The sequence below is a fragment of the Grampus griseus genome (genome assembly GCF_964374135.1).
Source record: "Grampus griseus genome assembly, chromosome: 7".
Classification (NCBI taxonomy): Eukaryota; Metazoa; Chordata; class Mammalia; order Artiodactyla; family Delphinidae; genus Grampus; species Grampus griseus.
The window spans coordinates 33,770,442-33,788,225 of record NC_139001.1 but is presented as its reverse complement, the minus strand read 5'-3'; the positions used below and the strand labels follow the sequence as shown (position 1 = coordinate 33,788,225).

The following is a 17,784-nucleotide window of genomic DNA, read 5'->3' as shown; positions in this document are numbered from 1 at the left end:
TCCTGTCCGTGCCCCTCTCCCTCTCCCTCCTCCGGGCACCTCTTCCCCTTCTGTAACTCCTGCCAGAGAGCATTTCAGACGGTCCTTGATCAGCAGGTTCTAGCTGGGCTCTATGAGCTACTGACACCCTTCATTAAGGCTGTAAGTCGTTCACAAGCATTCGCCACCATGAATCCCTTTGCTGACCATTCCTCCGCCACCATCTAAAATACTGTGAAGTGAACAAACTACACTCATTAAATAATAATTCAGTCCCATGTTTACTCATCAAAGGCACACAAACTGTGCCGCTCTGCAGCCTTGCTTGCCAGTAGGTGTATAATGTATGGACTAGGTGTAGACACTTCAGGGGACTTCAAGCCAGGGAGTGATCACAAGGACATTTGCATTTTCACAAACTGAAAACTCTTCTAAATCCAAAGGAATGAATGTCTATGGTAGGATTTCAGATGGCTGCCAGGAGGCTATCTGGGGTATGGGGACATTTAAGGATCCTCTGTTGGGCGGGAAGCCAGCCCTGGGAGAGAGGGAGCTTTCTCGGGATGCACAGGCTGGGTTTGAGGTGTCAGCACACTCACATATGGTGGATTTGAGGTTGTTGTGAGGCTGATATGGCTGAGACCACCAGAACTCCCGTTGCTTCCTATGCAAAAAGAAATACACTGTGAGAAGGAAAAATAAAAATTAATCCAGGTTCACCCAGGTGAAATAGATCCAGGACAGAATGTTTCCTAGAATTCTGTTGCTTCCAACCAAGTGAACATGGAGATTTCACCTCCAAACACACTGTCAAATACATTCTCCAAATGTATGGCCCTTTCTTATCATTCTTTCCTACCTCACGGCATCTTTTCAGAGTCACACTGACTTAGGGTGAAAATCTGGCCTGAGACCACGAGTGCACATGCCACAGAGCTTCACTGCATGAGCCATGGCTCCTGCATCTCTGGCATGTTAGCCCGCTCCAGCTGGTCTCAGAATTTTCACCGCATGTTCTGGTCTCCCTCCCAGGCTGTGATGCTCTCTACAGTCCCTTTAGAGCCACATGAATTTCAGTTCCTTCCGTTGTCCTTTGTTTGTGCGCTAATCTAGTAAACCTGCCATTTCTGTGTGCTCCTTGCAAGACCCCCACTGGAATCTCCTTGCCACTCTCTGCTCTGAGACCATGAGGACTAATCTCATTAGGGCTTTATCCCTGTGTGTGTCCTCAGGTCGTCCCTTATCCTCTGCACTTTAATCCCTGTAAGGCTCCATCCACCACCTGCCACTCCCTGAAGCCCTTTCACACACCCTCTGGAACTGGCAGTAAATCTCCAGCGAATCTCTCAAACCTCCTCCTGCACTTTGAGTGAGCCCTTCACCTTCTCGTTCTAACTAAACCCAGGTCCCCCTGAGCTCACTGCTCCCCTGCCCCTTTTGAGAGGTGGCTCCTTCCTCTCCCACTCCCAGTGGCGTGTGGGTGAACCAGCCCGGGTAGATGAGTCCTTTGACATTGGACTTGCAAAAAAACCTGCAAAAAAAAGCTTTGCAGGTTTTTCTAGTGTCAATATTCCCATTGGGGCTGGTTTCAAGCTGCCACCCCGACGTCACTGACCGCGGGTGTGAGAAGGGTGCACACAGGCTCTGTGAGCTGGCTCCAGCACACCACTGCATGAGGCCCTCACTCCATGGGGCCTGGAGGTGGGGTCTGTGTCCTGCTTCTCCTGGCCATCTCCAGACTATATCCTAGATGCCCTCACTTTGAAAGCCATTTCCCCGACTCTTCTGGAAGCCATTCTCAGATTATTCCTGCTAACTCTCATGCTTTTAACACTGCTCTGTCATAATGCATGACGATTTTATTAGGCACAAAGATGTCCCTTCCAACACCTTGGCCTCTTGGTTCTTTGATCTCCTCTCTTCCAATGACCTTCCAATGACCCCAGCCACTGCATCCCACTGTCATACCCTAGGCCTTTCAGTACCCAAAACTACAATCTCTATATAATTTCTATTTCCAGCATCCCTTTCTTCTACCAGCACCTCCTATCTTCCCAACCCCAATAATCTATCAACCCCATAGGGACCTATAATCCATGGATCTGACTTCCTTTCCACTGACCCTACCCTGTCACCTCCCACCTCAACAAGCTTAAATGTCATGGTCTTTCATTAAAATCACTCCCTTGTCCCTCTCTTGATTTACTGTTAAATCTGACTCCCTGTCTAATCTGGCCCTGCCCCCCAGGAAGCTGGCCAGAATCACTATAAATTTATGACCTTTAACCTTAAGTGGGCCCTTAATGCTGATGATACTGTATTTATCTAACCAATTTGCTCTCCAGTTCTCATAGAAACTTTTCAAGCTTTCTCCTCTTTCCTTCCCAATATCTCCTACCCACCCTTACTCTCAGCTTATGACATTGCTTATTCCACTGAGAAAATAAGAGCAGATGGAAGAGACCTTCCATAAACTCCCACCATATCCCTCACCCTCAGCTGTGCCCACACACTCTGGATTCCCTACTGCTACTGTTACTGTGGGTGAACTGTTCATGATCCTGTATAAGGCCAACCCCTCTATTTATAGGCTCCATCACATATCCTCCTGCTTCCCCAAGGACAACAAGAGCAGCAATGTTCCCTTCTTTCTCCTGTATCATAAAGTTTTCCCTCTCATTGGATTTTTCCCATTACCATTATCTACCCTATCTAAAAAAGTTCTCTCATACCACTCTACTTTCCCCTCTAGCTATTTGTCCATTGTTCTGCTCTGCTTTATACAAAATGTCTCAAAGAATTTTCCATGCTCATTGTTGTCAATGTCTTCAAATCCCCTTTTACTAAGATTTTGGTCCCACCTCATCCACTGAAATTGCTTTTATCAAGATCACCAATGACTTCTGTTGCTAAATCCAGTGGTCAATTCTCAGTCCCCTCAGCGGTGGTAGACATAGTTGATCAGGACACTCTACCATCTTGATTTTGGTCTGCCTCATCGGCCATTCCTTCTCAGTCTCCTTTGCTAGTTCCTTTTCTTCTTCATTACCTCTTAACATTGGCTGAGTCTTGGACCTCTCATTCTATTTTCTTTCTATCCTTAATCCCTTCCTTGGATCTGAATAGCACCAAGGTGATGGTGGAAAGTTGAGATTCAGTAACTGAGCTTTCAACTCAGCCTTGAAAGATTATAGAGGGAGTCAGAACTACCTTTAAAAGTTTAATTTAGCTTCCCAAGTACTCTTCTCTCTTTTTAATTGATACGATTATTCTGGTCCCTTTGGTGTTTAAGATGTTTAGAGCATATTGACAAGTTGACATTTGGATTTAGAGAACAGTGTGTGTTCATCTATCTGCTTGTCTCTCTTTCTCTCATCTTAACTGCAATAACAGAAGCCTGAGAAAACGTTTTGTTTCCTGATGGCTCGGTCTTGAGTTCAGGAGTGATGACTTTTCTTACCTCTTCAGAAGGTGCGTGGAAGGGATTAGGCCAGCACAGGTACCAAGGTCTGAGATTTTCCGGGCTTGCCACCAGAGGGCATCATTCTGGTCCACAATCTGGAGGATGTCCCCCTTCTGGAAAGGCAAGCCGGCATCCATGCAGGGGATGGCAGGGTCCTCCTGGGGCCAGTACTCAGTCATGGCACGAACATATACCTGACAGTAGGTGCATAATGACACCTCAGAAGAATCCTTACCTCCGGGTTGTTAAGACTTAAAACCATCTCTCCCACTCTTCCACCTACTGGTGCTATCTTTCCTCTCCAACCTCACCAAAAAGAACTTCCTTCTTGAACTGAGTCTAAGAGCCATGAAAAAAAAAAAAGTGAGTTTGGGAATAGAATCTTTCAGCTCTGAGAAGTTTTTGCTCAAATGCTCACCATTCTTGATGTTACTTCTTAACTTCTTGGTACCCCATCTCCTGTTATTGTATTCATTTACTGATTTGCCTCTCATGTCATCAGTATCGAAAAATATGCAATACAGTATTGAACAAATCTTCAATACATTATAGAGGATAGTAATAAGATACAAAGTACATCATAGTTGTTATTGTTATTGGAGGATTTCCTGTGTGTGGGTATGAAGGCTCAGTAAATTCTTACCATCTTTTGGCTATTAACAGGAGGGTCAGAAACTGGAACCACCTTGAATATGATTGTGCCACGAGACATGGCCTAGAAAATGTCAGAGGAAAGAATGACAAATCGCAGAGTTCACTGGGTTACTGGGGTTTGGCAGACAGAAGGTACAATTCAATGTGTGCAGGTCAAATGGTGACATCTCCCACAGGGGCTTTTACAAGGGCTCAACAGCTAAATATCACCACCCAGAAATGGACATTAGGAAGAAATTGAGCTTCACTTCTGTCCTGCTGTGGGACTTCCAGGATCACTGGTCTGTTAAAACCCACACTGAGGCCTGGCTTCTCGCAGGGACCCTCCATCTCGCTCCTGCCAGGACACCACACTCAGCAAGGTCTTATTCCCACAGGCACTAAGGAAGGAGAGGAGCTCTTGGTCTGACTTTCCCTCCTCTTATCTCAGTCAGTAATTATTTCCTGAAAAATGATTTCTGCATCAGGCAGCCTAGTCTTATGTGGAAGAAGATAAAGGGCCCCCAAGTCTTCTGGGGGGAACTGACGTCTCCAAACTAATGGTGGAGGAAACAGAGAGCCTCTTAGTTTGATGGGAGAGGTAAGAATCCCCCTGTCACACACACTGTGATGGGCATTGGAGATCCTAGAGATTAACAAGAAAGATCTCGGTCTCACTTGGGAATTTCACAACCCCACTGTCCTGGCAACTCCACAGCTGGAGCTGAAAGGGCTGAGGTGGAAGCATGTGTGTCTGTGACTGACAGTCCTTTAAGCTCCCGGTGCAGTATCTTTTACACCACACAGAATCTTGCCCGGTGGTTTGCAAAATATTTCAGTGCTTGGTATACTCCTTATAATACTCCTTATATAATACTCCTTATAATACTCCTTATATAATACTCCTTATAATACTCCTTATAATACTCCTTATATAATACTCCTTATAATACTCCTTATATAATACTCCTTATAATACTTCTAATACTCCTTATAATACTCCTTATATAATACTCCTTATAATACTCCTTATAATACCACTCCTCCTCTCAGTCCCTAAGGCACATCTATGAAAATCTAGAGTTCCCCCAAGAACCCAGTTTGAGAACCACTAGTCTATGTAATATATAATAATTGACCTCAGGCCCCACCCTGGGGGTGTACATGGGGAGAGGTGTGCGGGGAAAGCTGCTATGGCTACTGACAGCTGGACAGTGATTCGGGCAATGGTTTGAAGGATGGGAATGGGAACCGAAAAGAGTTACCAAAAGCTCATATAATCAGGTCACACTGCCATTTCAACCACAAGGACAGTGGCAGGGCCAGCAGGGATGTCCCCCTCCCCATATGCTACCCTCTGGTGACTTCTTTTCTACCCCAAAGCTGCCTCGAGGAAACTGCATAAACATGTAAGGGGACCAAGGGGTGGTTTTTGCTCAGATTCAGACACTCCTCCACAGTCTCACTCTGCCCACCCCGGGCTCAGTTTCCAATGGAGAAACCCAGGTGTTGAGGGACCTGGGCTGGGCAGTCTGGCAGTCTTCCTGAGGCTGAAAGAGCAGCTTGTGAAGGGAGGTATCCAGAAGGGGCCCGATCCCCTGAGGAGGCGGATGGGGGAAGGCGGACGAGCTGCATAGATACAGACAAGTTCTGGGGCCTAGAGAGAGGAAGCTGCCTAGCGGGACCCGAATCCCCCTCCAATCACAGTGCACACGCCATGGGCTGACGTAACGTGGCACTGAGTCACGGAGAAGGCGAGGAGGAGACTGTTACCAGAATATGGATCACTTGCTCAGGGTCCAGTCCTTCAACTGAAACTCCATTCACTTCCACCAGTTTGTCTCCAGCATATAACAACCCTAGGCAAACAGGAACACAAAACAAAGAGGGGTACAAAAATCTCTCACAAATGGCGGTGGCCATCCCAAAGCTCCTTAACAAACGCGCTAACCCAAGCAGGCTCTGACATCTTAAATTTCATGGTGAAGTAATAATAATAAAGCAAACTGGCTATTCCAATTTACACCACCACCAAAGTGCATGAGAATTGCATTTTTCTACCTTTCCACCAACACTGGGTATTAAGTGGTGGTGATATTTTTATTTTCACTAATCTGATGTTGTAAGATGGAACTGGAACTCTGGTAAGAAGATAACACGAAAAATAAAGCTGTCGGGGTCATGAGAAAATGTCAGATGAAAAGGAAATGGGGGGTATTCTTCAAAAGAGAAAATGTGGAGAAACTTGAGGGTTAAGATTGAGGCTTGAGAAATATGATGTAAGACAGTGCAGATAAGAAGCAGGATGACATCACGGAACAGAAACCAAGGATGATGAAAATTTTAAGCAAGGTGTTGTCAACAACATCAAATGTGCTGCAGAAGTAAAAATAAAACTGAGGCTGACAGAAGGGCCAGTGGACTTAGCAACTAGGATGTCCCTGGGTAATTTCTCTAAGAACGTTGGGGTATGAGCCCTGCACCAGGTTTCCAGGGTCATATACAGTGAGGACACACATAGCAGGTACAGAACAGCTCGTTTCAGAAGCACAGTGATGAAAAGAAGGAAATTTGGTTCTCTGGTAGAAAAGACAAGCAACAGGTGTTTGAAGACGGGGAAGAGAGATGCCTTTTTGAACACAGAAGGACCAAGTGAAGCGTGAAAGTTGGGAATATAGAGTGAGGCAGACCTGGACTTGAATCCTGACTCACCCTGTGAAACCCTGAGCAAGTTAGGTGGTTAATCTCTTTGAGCCTCAGTTTCCTCATCTATATGATAGCCTGATAATACTTACCTTGTTAGGTTTACATGAGAATGTAAAGTAAGGGAACATTAATTTAGTGCCTAGAATGGAGGGACTCAGTGAGGAAGGGCAATGGGACTTCTCTGGAATATTCCTTTCTTCCTTCTTAGTAACCAAGCAATAGAACTTATTAAAGCTCAACCTCAGTTAGGAAAGAGGGGCTTCCCCGGGAAGATTAAACAATCATTCCCTGTTTTCCTGGTCACGCTTGCACCCTGCTGCTCCAGCTTACCACTCCTCTCCGCCAGCCCACCATGGATGACTCTGGCCACCAGGATGTCCCCTGTCATCTCATGGCGCTTGATGGTAGCTCCCTGGGGAGAGAGTACAGTAGAACCCCTTTTTACCTAACATGACCACTTTCCTGGGGGCTTCCCTCAGTGTCGCTCTGGTCTTTCGGACAAGGGTATTCATACCAACCAGGGCCATACATACTGTGCCATGAAAAAGGAAAGGCCATTCAACCTTGGTCTAGGAAAGTCTACATCCAACCACATAGACATCAAAGAATATTGAGATCCTTCCAAAGGTAAAGAAAACTCCCACAATTACAACCTAATCAAAGGGATTATGCTTAGAAAATCAAATTAATGCCTTACTTAGCTTCCCCTTTATAGAGGAAAAAAACGTAGGCAAATATATTAGAACAGAGTAAAATATATGTACATGTCACAGAGCCAAATAATAAAATAAAAGAATTTCTTATGTCTCACAGCTTTTAGAAAACAAAAACACTAAGCAGAAACCTTCCCTGGTGAAAACATTACAACCTGTAATGTGTTTGAAATCACAGGCAAAATTCATTAACATACAGTTTCGCCATTATTATCATGGATTCCCTCACATTGTCTGATTGCCTCACACTACATCTGTGACTACAGACAAGAATATTGCCCAAGTAATTACTAGACATAACTTAGCTCATAATTAACCCTGGTGTAATCCTAAATGAAAAGGTAAAATGATTTCCTTACCAGGGGCTGCTGGTTTTTCACCATGCAAACAATCCTCATTGCTTCCTCGCTCTCAGGGATGTTGTCTGGCAGTGGAGGGAGAAGAGGTTCGAAGTCTTTCTGAGCCACGGTGTCATGGGCGCTGAGCAAGGCCTGGGAACAGTGAAGGAAAAGGGGAACAAACGTCACACATAGGACACACCCACCTAGAAGATGCTGACTCAATACTATGTGAGATACAACAACAACCAACACGTACGTGCCAGGCATAGTTCTAAGTGTTTCATGTGGATTAACTCAATCTTCACAATAATCCTGAGGCAGGTATATATTTTTTTAAATTTTTTAAATTTATTTTAATACAATTTGTAAAGGTTACTTTCCATTTACTGTTATTACAAAATAGTGGCTACTCCCCATGTTGTACAATACACCCTTGTAGCCTATCTTTCACCCAATAGTTTATACCTACCACTCCTCCACTCCCATATTGCCTGCCCCACTCCACTGGTAACTACTAATTTGTTCTCTATATCTGTGAGTTTGCTCCTTTTTTGTTATATTCACTAGATTGTTGTATTTTTTAGATTCCACATGTGACATCATACAGTATTTGTCTTTCTCTGTTTGACTTATTTCACTAAGCATAATGCCCTCCAAATCCATCCATGTTGCTGTAAATGGCAAAATTTCATTCTTTTTTATGGCTGAGTAGTATTCCATTGTATATATATACCACATCTTCTCTGTCCATTCATCTGTTCATGGACACTTAGGTCACGTTCATACCTTGGCAATTGTAAATAATGCTGCTATGAACATTGGGGTGCATGTATCTTTTCAGATTCGTGTTTTTGGTGTTTTTTGACATATACCCAGGAATGGAATTACTGAGTCATATGGTAGTTCTATTTTTAGTTTTTTGAGAAAACTCCACACTGTCTTCCACAGTGGCTGTATCAACTTATTGATACAAGTGTTCCCTTTTCTCCACATCCTTGTGAGGCAAGTATATTTATCTCCCCCATTTTACAGATAAGGAAACAAGGCAGAGAGAGGGTAAGGAACACATAATATATTCTTTCATTTCTGATAAAATGTATTCTGTCACATTCTCATTTCCTGGAAACCCATGTAATCCATGGTGCTCCTATAAACTTGAACTACAAAACAACTATTGTAATAGTTTCCCCAATTAAGGTAGAATGAGGAGAGTAATCAAAACATCTTGCTGGTTTAATTATCAGTGACACTTAAGGGCCCATGCAAAACAGAATGAGAAAAAGTAGTCCTCCACTTTTAGAGTATGATCAAAGAGTTCCTTCTCATGGCCCAGTATGTTCAATTTTCATTTCACGAGACGGGGAAGTAGTCATTCTACAGCCCTGCCAGAGACTGGTGGACAGAACTTTGTTGGAACTCAGAGAAAATTCTCTAGGTTTATCTTGTGAAATAAAACATTTTTTAACATCTTTATTGGAGTATAATTGCTTTACAATGGTGTGTTAGTTTCTGATTTATCACAAAGTAAATCAGTTATACATATGTCCCCATATCTCTTCCCTCTTGCATCTCCCTCCCTCCCACCCTCCCTATCCCACCCCTCTAGGTGGTCACAAAGCACCGAGCTGATCTCCCTGTGTTATGCGGCTGCTTCCCACTAGCTATCTATTTTACGTTTGGTAGTGTATATATGTCCGTGCCACTCTCTCACTTTGTCACAGCTCACCCTTCCCCCTCCCCATGTCCTCAAGTCTATTCTCTAGTAGGTCTGTGTCTTTATTCCCATCTTAGCCCTAGGTTCTTTTTTTTTTTTTTAAACGACTTTATTGGAGTATAATTGCTTTACAATGGTGTGTTAATTTCTGCTTTATAACAAAGTGAATCAGCTATACATATACATCTATCCCCATATCCCCTCCCTCTTGCGGCTCCCTCCCACCCTCCCTATCCCACCCCTCCAGGTGGTCACAAAGCACTGAGCTGACCTCCCTGTGCTATGCAGCTGCTTCCCACTAGCTATCTATTTTACGTTTGGTAGTGTATATATGTCCATGCCACTCTCTCACTTCGTCCCAGCTTACCCTTCCCCCTCCCCGTGTCCTCAAGTCCATTCTCTATATCTGCGTCTTTATTCCTGTCCTGCCCCTAGGTTCTTCAGATCCTTTTTTTTTTTTTAGATTCCATATATATGTGTTAGCATAAGGTATTTGTTTTTCTCTTTCTGACTTACTTCACTCTGTATGACAGACTCTAGGTCCATCCACACCACTACAAATAACTTAATTTTGTTTCTTTTTATGGCTGAGTAATATTCCATTGTATATATGTGCCATATCTTCTTTATCCATTCATCTGTCGATGGACACTTAGGTTGCTTCCATGTCCTGGCTATTGTAAATAGAGCTGCAATGAACATTGTGGTACATGACTCTTTTTGAATTATGGTTTTCGCAGGGTATATGCCCAGTAGTGGGATTGCTGGGTCATATGGTAGTTCTATTTTTAGTTTTTTAAGGAACCTCCATATTGTTCTCCATAGTGGCTATATCAATTTACATTCCCACCAACAGTGCAAGAGGGTTCCGTTTTCTCCACACCCTCTCCAGCATTCATTGTTTGTAGATTTTTTGATGATGGCCATTCTGACTGGTGAAAAACACTATTCTTGAACGTAACCGGAGACGTTAAATACAATGGAGAAATGATGAGTCTCCTCAATTAAACCTAATTAATCCTCCAAAATAATATTTTAAATGTGGGCAAAAGTTCATCAAGCTATAGTAAGGGAGCTAAATTTTAATACTATTAAAATTAATAAAAAAACAGGCTTTGGCCACTATAATTCTAGGTAGTTTTTTTTTTTTAACATCTGCATTGGAATATAATTGCTTTACAATGGTGTGTTAGTTTCTGCTTTATAACAAAGTGAATCAGTCATACATATACATATGTTCCCATATCTCTTCCCTTTTGCATCTCCATCCCTCCCACCCTCCCTATCCCACCCCTCTAGGTGGTCACAAAGCACCGAGCTGATCTCCCTGTGCTATGCGGCTGCTTCCCACTAGCTATCTATTTTATGTTTGGTAGTGTATATATGTCCATGCCACTTTCTCACTTTGTCACAGCTTACCCTTCCCCCTCCCCATATCCTCAAGTCCATTCTCTAGTAGGTCTGTGTCTTTATTCCCGTCTTACCCCTAGGTTCTTCATGACTTTTTTTTTTTTTTTTGATTCCATATATATGTGTTAGCATACGGTATTTGTCTTTCTCTTTCTGACTTACTTCACTCTGTATGACAGACTCTAGGTCCATCCACCTCACTACAAATAACTCAATTTCGTTTCTTTTTATGGCTGAGTATATTCCATTGTATATATGTGCCACATCTTCTTTATCCATTCATCCGATGATGGACACTTCAAATAAAACTTTTTGACTGATAAATTCCATTGCTCCAAGTGCAGACATCCTCTTAAATTCTAATTTGTTGATAAATTGATCTCAAAATCTATAAGTACTATGAGATAGGTTTCTATTCTGCAATCAAATGTTCTTCATATACCCCCCATAGAGCTAATCATTATTATACTGTATTTTCCAGGCACCTTCACACACTCTATTTGAAACTTAAAATAACTTAATATGTATGCTACTTTGATTGCCAACCCCCCAGAATTTTCGAGGAACAATGGCTTTCCCGGGGGGAAAAAGACGCCGTGGGAAGTTCTGGATGCCTCCTTATAAATAGGGCAGGCTTTTCTCCATGACCAGTGAGATTAAGCCAGTCACGTCCAAGTTCCACATTTTTAGGTACAGTCTGTTGGTCACCCACATACGGTAATAGAACATCTATTCAGAGAGCACATTTTCCAGCACATTTATTTCTCCTTCCCAACTTTGTCTATGTGCCAGATGGTTATATCTTGCCCATTTTAGCAAGCACTTGCCTTTAAGTGTGGAGCCTGGAGGATTTGTCTCAGCTCTTGGATCTCAGGGGACTTGGGGGTTTCATGTAATATCTCCACTACCTGGTTGGTGGAAAAACATACATTGTGAATTTTTTAACAATCTTTATCACCTATTTAACATCACCTAGGTAGGATAACAGGTATACTGACACGATATTGACCTAAGAAAAGCCTTCTTTTTCCTCTTTAAAGTCAAGGCTTAGAGTCTTTCCTTATCATTAAACTTCATTACAGCAGGTGGAATCCAAGATTTGGGGTAGATCTAAACCACAGTGCCCCAGTCCTGGCACATCGCAGGCTTGGAGGAAGAACAAACATAATTTTGTAATGTCATATGTGCCAAGGCAATATCCCTCTAGTGGCTCTGAGATAGCTGTTTGCTAATGTGAATGCTTTATAGGCAGGTTAAGGTATCTGAGTTCTCCAGCTACAGGCTCAATTACCTGGAGAACCCAGGCAGCTTAATCCCATGGGCTGTTCCATTCTTCAGTTGCAAAATGAAATAGTAATTTGTATTTTAGGGCTTATTATTTGATTAGCAATTTTAATGTTTGTTGCAACAAAAAAGTGCTAGACAGAATAAATTCTGATCTCTTTGCTTTGGTTTAGGCATAGACCTGCTTTCTGACATGACATAAGCCCTAACAAGACTTTAACCAGCTCCATGAATCTTCAGCAGTCAGGGACCATCACATATTGTCAAATGAAAACAAGCAGTTTAGCAAGCTTCACCTCCACTCACTGGGGTTACAACTGAATAAAATATCACGTGTGTGTGTCCCTGTGGACAGCTGAGAACCATTCAAGTTGTTGATTACTGGAGCTGAGGTTAGAAGTTTTTTTTAAAATTTCTTTTAATATGGACAATAAATAAAAACAAAACAGATTATATTTATGCATCCATTCAGCAAATATGCATTGAACATCTACTGTGTGCTAGGCACTGTTTTGAGTGATGCAAATAGAGCACTGAATAGGCAGACAAAAATCCCCAGTCTCATGGAGTTTACATTCTAGTGAGGAGCCACAGACAATAAATAAAATATATAAGTAAAAGAGTTTTATTTGATGATGAAAAGAGTTAAGAAGAGAAATGAAATAGGGAAGGTGGATAGGGAATGCTATGAGAGGACTGCAATTTTAGATGGGGTGACCAGGGAAAGCCTCCATGAGGTGACATTTGAGTGGAGACTGGAGGGAGATGAGAAAGCAAATCGTGTGGCTATACGGGCAAGGGCGTTACTGACATAAGGAATGGCAAGTGCAAAGGGCCTGCGGTAGGAGCATGTCTGGTTCGAACAACCACAAGGGGTTCAACTGGCTGGAGCAGAGTGAATAAGGGAGAGAGTGGTGAGTATGACATCAAAGAGGTAACAGGGGCCCCCTTATGTTTGACTATGCAAGAATTCGGATGTTTACTCGGAGATAAGTTGTTGGAGGAAGAGTTTGAGCAGGGAAGTGACATGATTTGACTCATCTTTAATCAGAATCTCTTTGGCTGCCATGACGGGAATAGACCCCAGGGGAGCAAGAGTATAAGTGGGCGACCAGGTAGGAGGCTACATCGCAGTTATCCATGTGAGAGACAATGATGCTCTATATTAGGTGGCACAGCAGAGGTGGGGAGATTCTTGATATGTTTTGAAACTAGAGCTGACAGGACTAGGTGTGGGTGTGAGAGAAAGGAAAAGTCAAAGATGACCCCAGAGGTTTCAGCCGGGGTACTGCAAGAACAAAGACGTCCTTAGTGAGATGGAAAAGGCTGGGGTGAGAGCGGCTTTGGGGATGGGACAGCCAAGAGCTCCGTTGGGGACAAAGTTTGAGGTCCATTAGACATCTCAGTAGGATGGGATGGGGCAGAGGACATCAGAGCCTGCCGTCCAGGAGCCCAGAATAGGGACGTAAATTAGGTATCATTAGTAGAGCAACATTACCCTCTTTCCAGGGGATAATTAGGTCCACGGTTTAGGGAAAAAGAGGGAAATGCACACAAGCTAAAAATGTGTCTTGTTGGTTTTAATTTGGGGAGACAGCAGGCCTTCTATTAAAGCTCAATTAGAAACAGTTATCAGATGCATAATCACCAACTGAACTTTTCCATTAGAGCATTTAAACTAGCGCTATGAGTAAAATGGTATCACGGTAAAGCTCTACTATTCTCTGGATGAAAAATCACCTCACCTCGTAGGATAACGCCTGGGCATGGGGTGTGGCAGGAATGAGCTTCTTTCCTTTAAATTCCTGGAGGCAGTCATAAACCTGCCGAGGGGCAACGAGGAGAGAATGACATACTGAGGGAAGGTTCGCCCAGGGGAGACTCAGCCTGAGCAATGGCACGAGTGGCTGGGTAGCATGTGTGTTGGCCTTTAATAAGGTGTCTCTAGTTGTCTAAGCAAAATGAACTCAAGACTGGTGGCTCTGACGCTTCGAAGGCTTAATTACTGGCTGCCACTGGAAACGGTTCTTCCCCAAACAATATCATTGATAAAAAGAAACGTGAATTTTACTCTTGTTAAATTAAGTAAGCCTGGGTTTTCCAGGCTTGAGCCAATAAGGATTTGAAGCCAGAGACCTGTGGGAACTTCCAGGCTGGGTAGCTGCGTAGGGCATGGGTTAGGGGCTCAGGTTCACCAGGGCATCTGAATGAGAGGCCGGGCACACTATACATGCTTATTTGTACTCTGTGCTCACCTTTTGTTTCCTTTCCTCCCTTAATTCTCCAGTAAAAGTTTGTTTATAAAAATTCCAACTTTGTCTTTGTTGACTCTTAGGAATTGTTTTCCATACCAGGATCTAGGGTTGGGCTGAGGATACCAAGGTCTGACTAGCTCTGCAGTGCAGACCTTGATCTTATTTTAGAAATCTAGTTTCTCTTACAGTTGGAGAAATGAGGTCCAGGAGGTCAGCTCAGCCCTGCCTTTCTCCATCCGGATCTGGGATGGCGGGGCTTCCTTGCTCTACCTCAGTGCCCAAGCTCAAGTGTACCTGGAAGTGATTAAGGCTGGTGGACTGATGCAGGGAGCATAGAGGCCTAGCAGCCTACCAGTGGTAGCAAAGGCAATGCCTTTAGTGGCATTCATACCCCTGTATTACCTTCCCAGGAGGGAAAAGTGCCTGGTAGAAATCAAGTAGTTTCCCCCAAAGTTTTTTTTTGTTTTGTTTTGTTTGCGGTACGCGGGCCTCTCACCGCTGTGGTCTCTCCCGCTGCAGAGCACAGGCTCCGGACGCGCAGGCTCAGTGGCCACGGCTCACGGGCCCAGCCGCTCCGTGGCACCTGGGATCCTCCCGGACCGGGGAACGAACCCGTGTCCCCTGCATCGGCAGGCGGACTCCCAACCACTGCGCCACCAGGGAAGCCCATCCCCCAAAGTTTTATTCAGATATAATTGAGATAGAACATTGCGTAAATTTTACGGGTATGCCATGTTTATTTGATACACGTATATGTTGCAAAACGATAACCATGATAAGGTTAGTTAACACCGCCATCACTTCACATAATTACCACTTTGTGTGTCATGATAACGTGTAACATCTATTCTCTCAGCAAATTTCAAGTATGTAATACAATATTGTTAAATATAGTCACCACGCTGTACATTTGCTCCCCAGAACTTATTCATCTTGTAACTGGAAATTTGTACCCTTTGACCAACATCTCCCTATTTCCCCTCCCCCTAGTCCCTGGCAACCACTATTCTCTCTGCTTCTATGAGCTCCACCTTTTTAGATTCCACACACAAGCGAGATCACACAGTATTTGTCTTTCTCTGACTTATTTCACTTAGCATGATGTCCTGAGATCCATCCATGCTGTTGCAAAAGGGAGGATTTCCTTCCTTTTTATGGCTGAATAATATTCCACTGGACATCCCACTTCTGAGTATATAGTGATAGTGAAATGAAATCACTACCTAAAAAGATATCTGCACCCCATGTTCATTGAAGCTTTATTCACAATAGCCAAGGCGTGGAAAAAAACGCTGTGTCCAACAATGGATGAATGGAGTAAGAAATCAGGTGTTTTAAAACCAGTGCTGTGAGGAGTACCTCTTTGCTCATGCTAAGTATGCTGACACTTCTTTCTTATCTTAAAGAATATAATATTAACATGCATCATAAGGCTGACCATATTTCACTTAAGTGAAGGAAACACATCCTCCAAAAAATAACTTCAAAAGGATCTTTCTTAATAATAACATTTGTTCAGAAGAACAAAATAGTCAGATGCTATTGTATAGTGCATGAAATTTTAGCCAAATTTAAAAAAAGAAGAGATCTTCAGAGTAAGAACAACTTAAGATACCTAAACAGAGCTGTAGACATTTCACGTCCTAATTTATGAAAACAAAGAGGAATGATTTTTAAAGCATTTTTATTTGTCCTGAGTTGGCCTCAAGGACCAAGGGTTGTAGACAGCTGCTAAGGGTGCTGTCTATGGCCGTTTGTGGTGGCTGCTGTGTGACCCCAGGGGTCTCTGGAAGAAAGGGAGTTGGGGGCAGAAAAGAGGGGAGCTGCCAGATTCTTTTCCAGCCAAGTATATTCCTTCCTAAGCTAAGAGGTTGTGTAGCTCTTCTCTGAACTTTCTCCCAGCTGAAATTTCCTGCCAACTGACAAGCAACACTGTTGGATGAGTAAGTTCTGCTCCCAAGGCTAAGGCTTCTGAGAAATGGAGCGCTCACCTTGAGCAGAGCCTGCAGCCACGGGGAGTGAAGGAGGTCGTACAGGAGACACACTCCATTCACGTCTCGGCTGTAGAACAGATTCAGCTCTTGTAGCACAAGCCTCAGGATTTGGGAGATACCTACAAATGGGAGCGGGCAGAGATGGGGTGACGGGTGGAAAGGCAGGTGTACATGTGAAGGACAATTCAGACCTCTGGTAGGTACCAGGAGCTCATGAGGAGAGGAGAGGACACTGGATTTGAGGCCCAAAACTCTGCTCTAGCCCTGTTCTATCACTTACTGTGTGAACTTCAGAAAGCCATCCAACTATCTGGAACCTACTTTCCTTGTGGCAAAATGAGAATATGTTAGCTTCCCCATAGGGTTGTTGCCAACATTAGATGAGATAATAGATCATAGTATAGAAATGAAAGATTTTATGAGAGCAATATTGCTTTCCCCTCCCCAATCTTAATAGCCCCTGGTGTACTCCAAAATTATCTAGTTGTTTTCTGGATCCTCCTTCTCTAATTCAAACATGCAACCGTGTGTATTTACCTTTTATGAAAATTCTTATTGAAAAATTCTCCTAACAGGCCTTTAATACATAGCTCAGGATTCCGCTATTAAAGGGACTGAACAGAATTTAGTAAATGCTTGGCTGCTTTTACAAGTATTTTCATAGAAATCCTATTTGTTGCAGTGATATGTCGAATGTGAACAAGTTGTGAAGTTCTAAGGCAAAGTAAAACATCGTGGGGTAGGAAAAAAAGAGATTCTGAATCTACTGTGTCAATTTCTGTCCTTCCTGCCTTGAAAATTGCTTAGGCTTATCACTAATAGATGCAATAGGACACTTCAAACTGTATGAGAAATTCCTTGTAGGAATCACAAAAAGTCTATCAGAATTTCTGCACCTACATTGGATCACATATTTAGAGGGATATTAAAAGAACTTTCTGGTCTAGAAAAGGAACCTGGCACCACATACCATTCTCCGGATTGGTTCCTGTAGAAAGCTTCTCGTCCTTCTTGTCTTTGCTGTCTGGTGGGTCTGCTCCTTTGTCTGACTGTATCATGCTCCCTTCCCAAGCTTTCAGAAGGAATTCAGAGCTAGGGAGCAGATCAACAAACAGCACACAGCTCACTCAATCACACTGGCCCCGCAGCTCTTAGTACATATATAGGCACATATTTTCAACAGCATTTATTGAGCAAGTCAGGCACTGTGCTACGTACACACCAGGATCCACATCGGATAAAACAGTCTTGCCTTGTGGCACTTCCTCTCTAAATTATCCATCACCAGCTGT

General features: G+C 43.3%; 1 protein-coding gene across 1 annotated transcript in view; it reads right to left on the bottom strand.

Moving 5' to 3' along the window:
* Window positions 1-17,550, bottom strand: part of MPP4 (MAGUK p55 scaffold protein 4) — a gene marked incomplete at both ends in the record, with an annotated part of 37,516 nt that extends 19,966 nt beyond the window's left edge. Inside the window, 10 exons of the mRNA XM_082658746.1 lie at window positions 579-643; window positions 3,440-3,636; window positions 4,086-4,157; window positions 5,849-5,934; window positions 7,112-7,193; window positions 7,854-7,985; window positions 11,787-11,867; window positions 13,989-14,066; window positions 16,490-16,611; window positions 17,463-17,550. Of these exons, the coding sequence (XP_082514872.1) occupies window positions 579-643; window positions 3,440-3,636; window positions 4,086-4,157; window positions 5,849-5,934; window positions 7,112-7,193; window positions 7,854-7,985; window positions 11,787-11,867; window positions 13,989-14,066; window positions 16,490-16,611; window positions 17,463-17,550 (1,003 nt within the window). The remainder of the gene's footprint in view (window positions 1-578; window positions 644-3,439; window positions 3,637-4,085; window positions 4,158-5,848; window positions 5,935-7,111; window positions 7,194-7,853; window positions 7,986-11,786; window positions 11,868-13,988; window positions 14,067-16,489; window positions 16,612-17,462) is intronic.
* Between the last annotated feature and the right edge of the window lie 234 nt (window positions 17,551-17,784).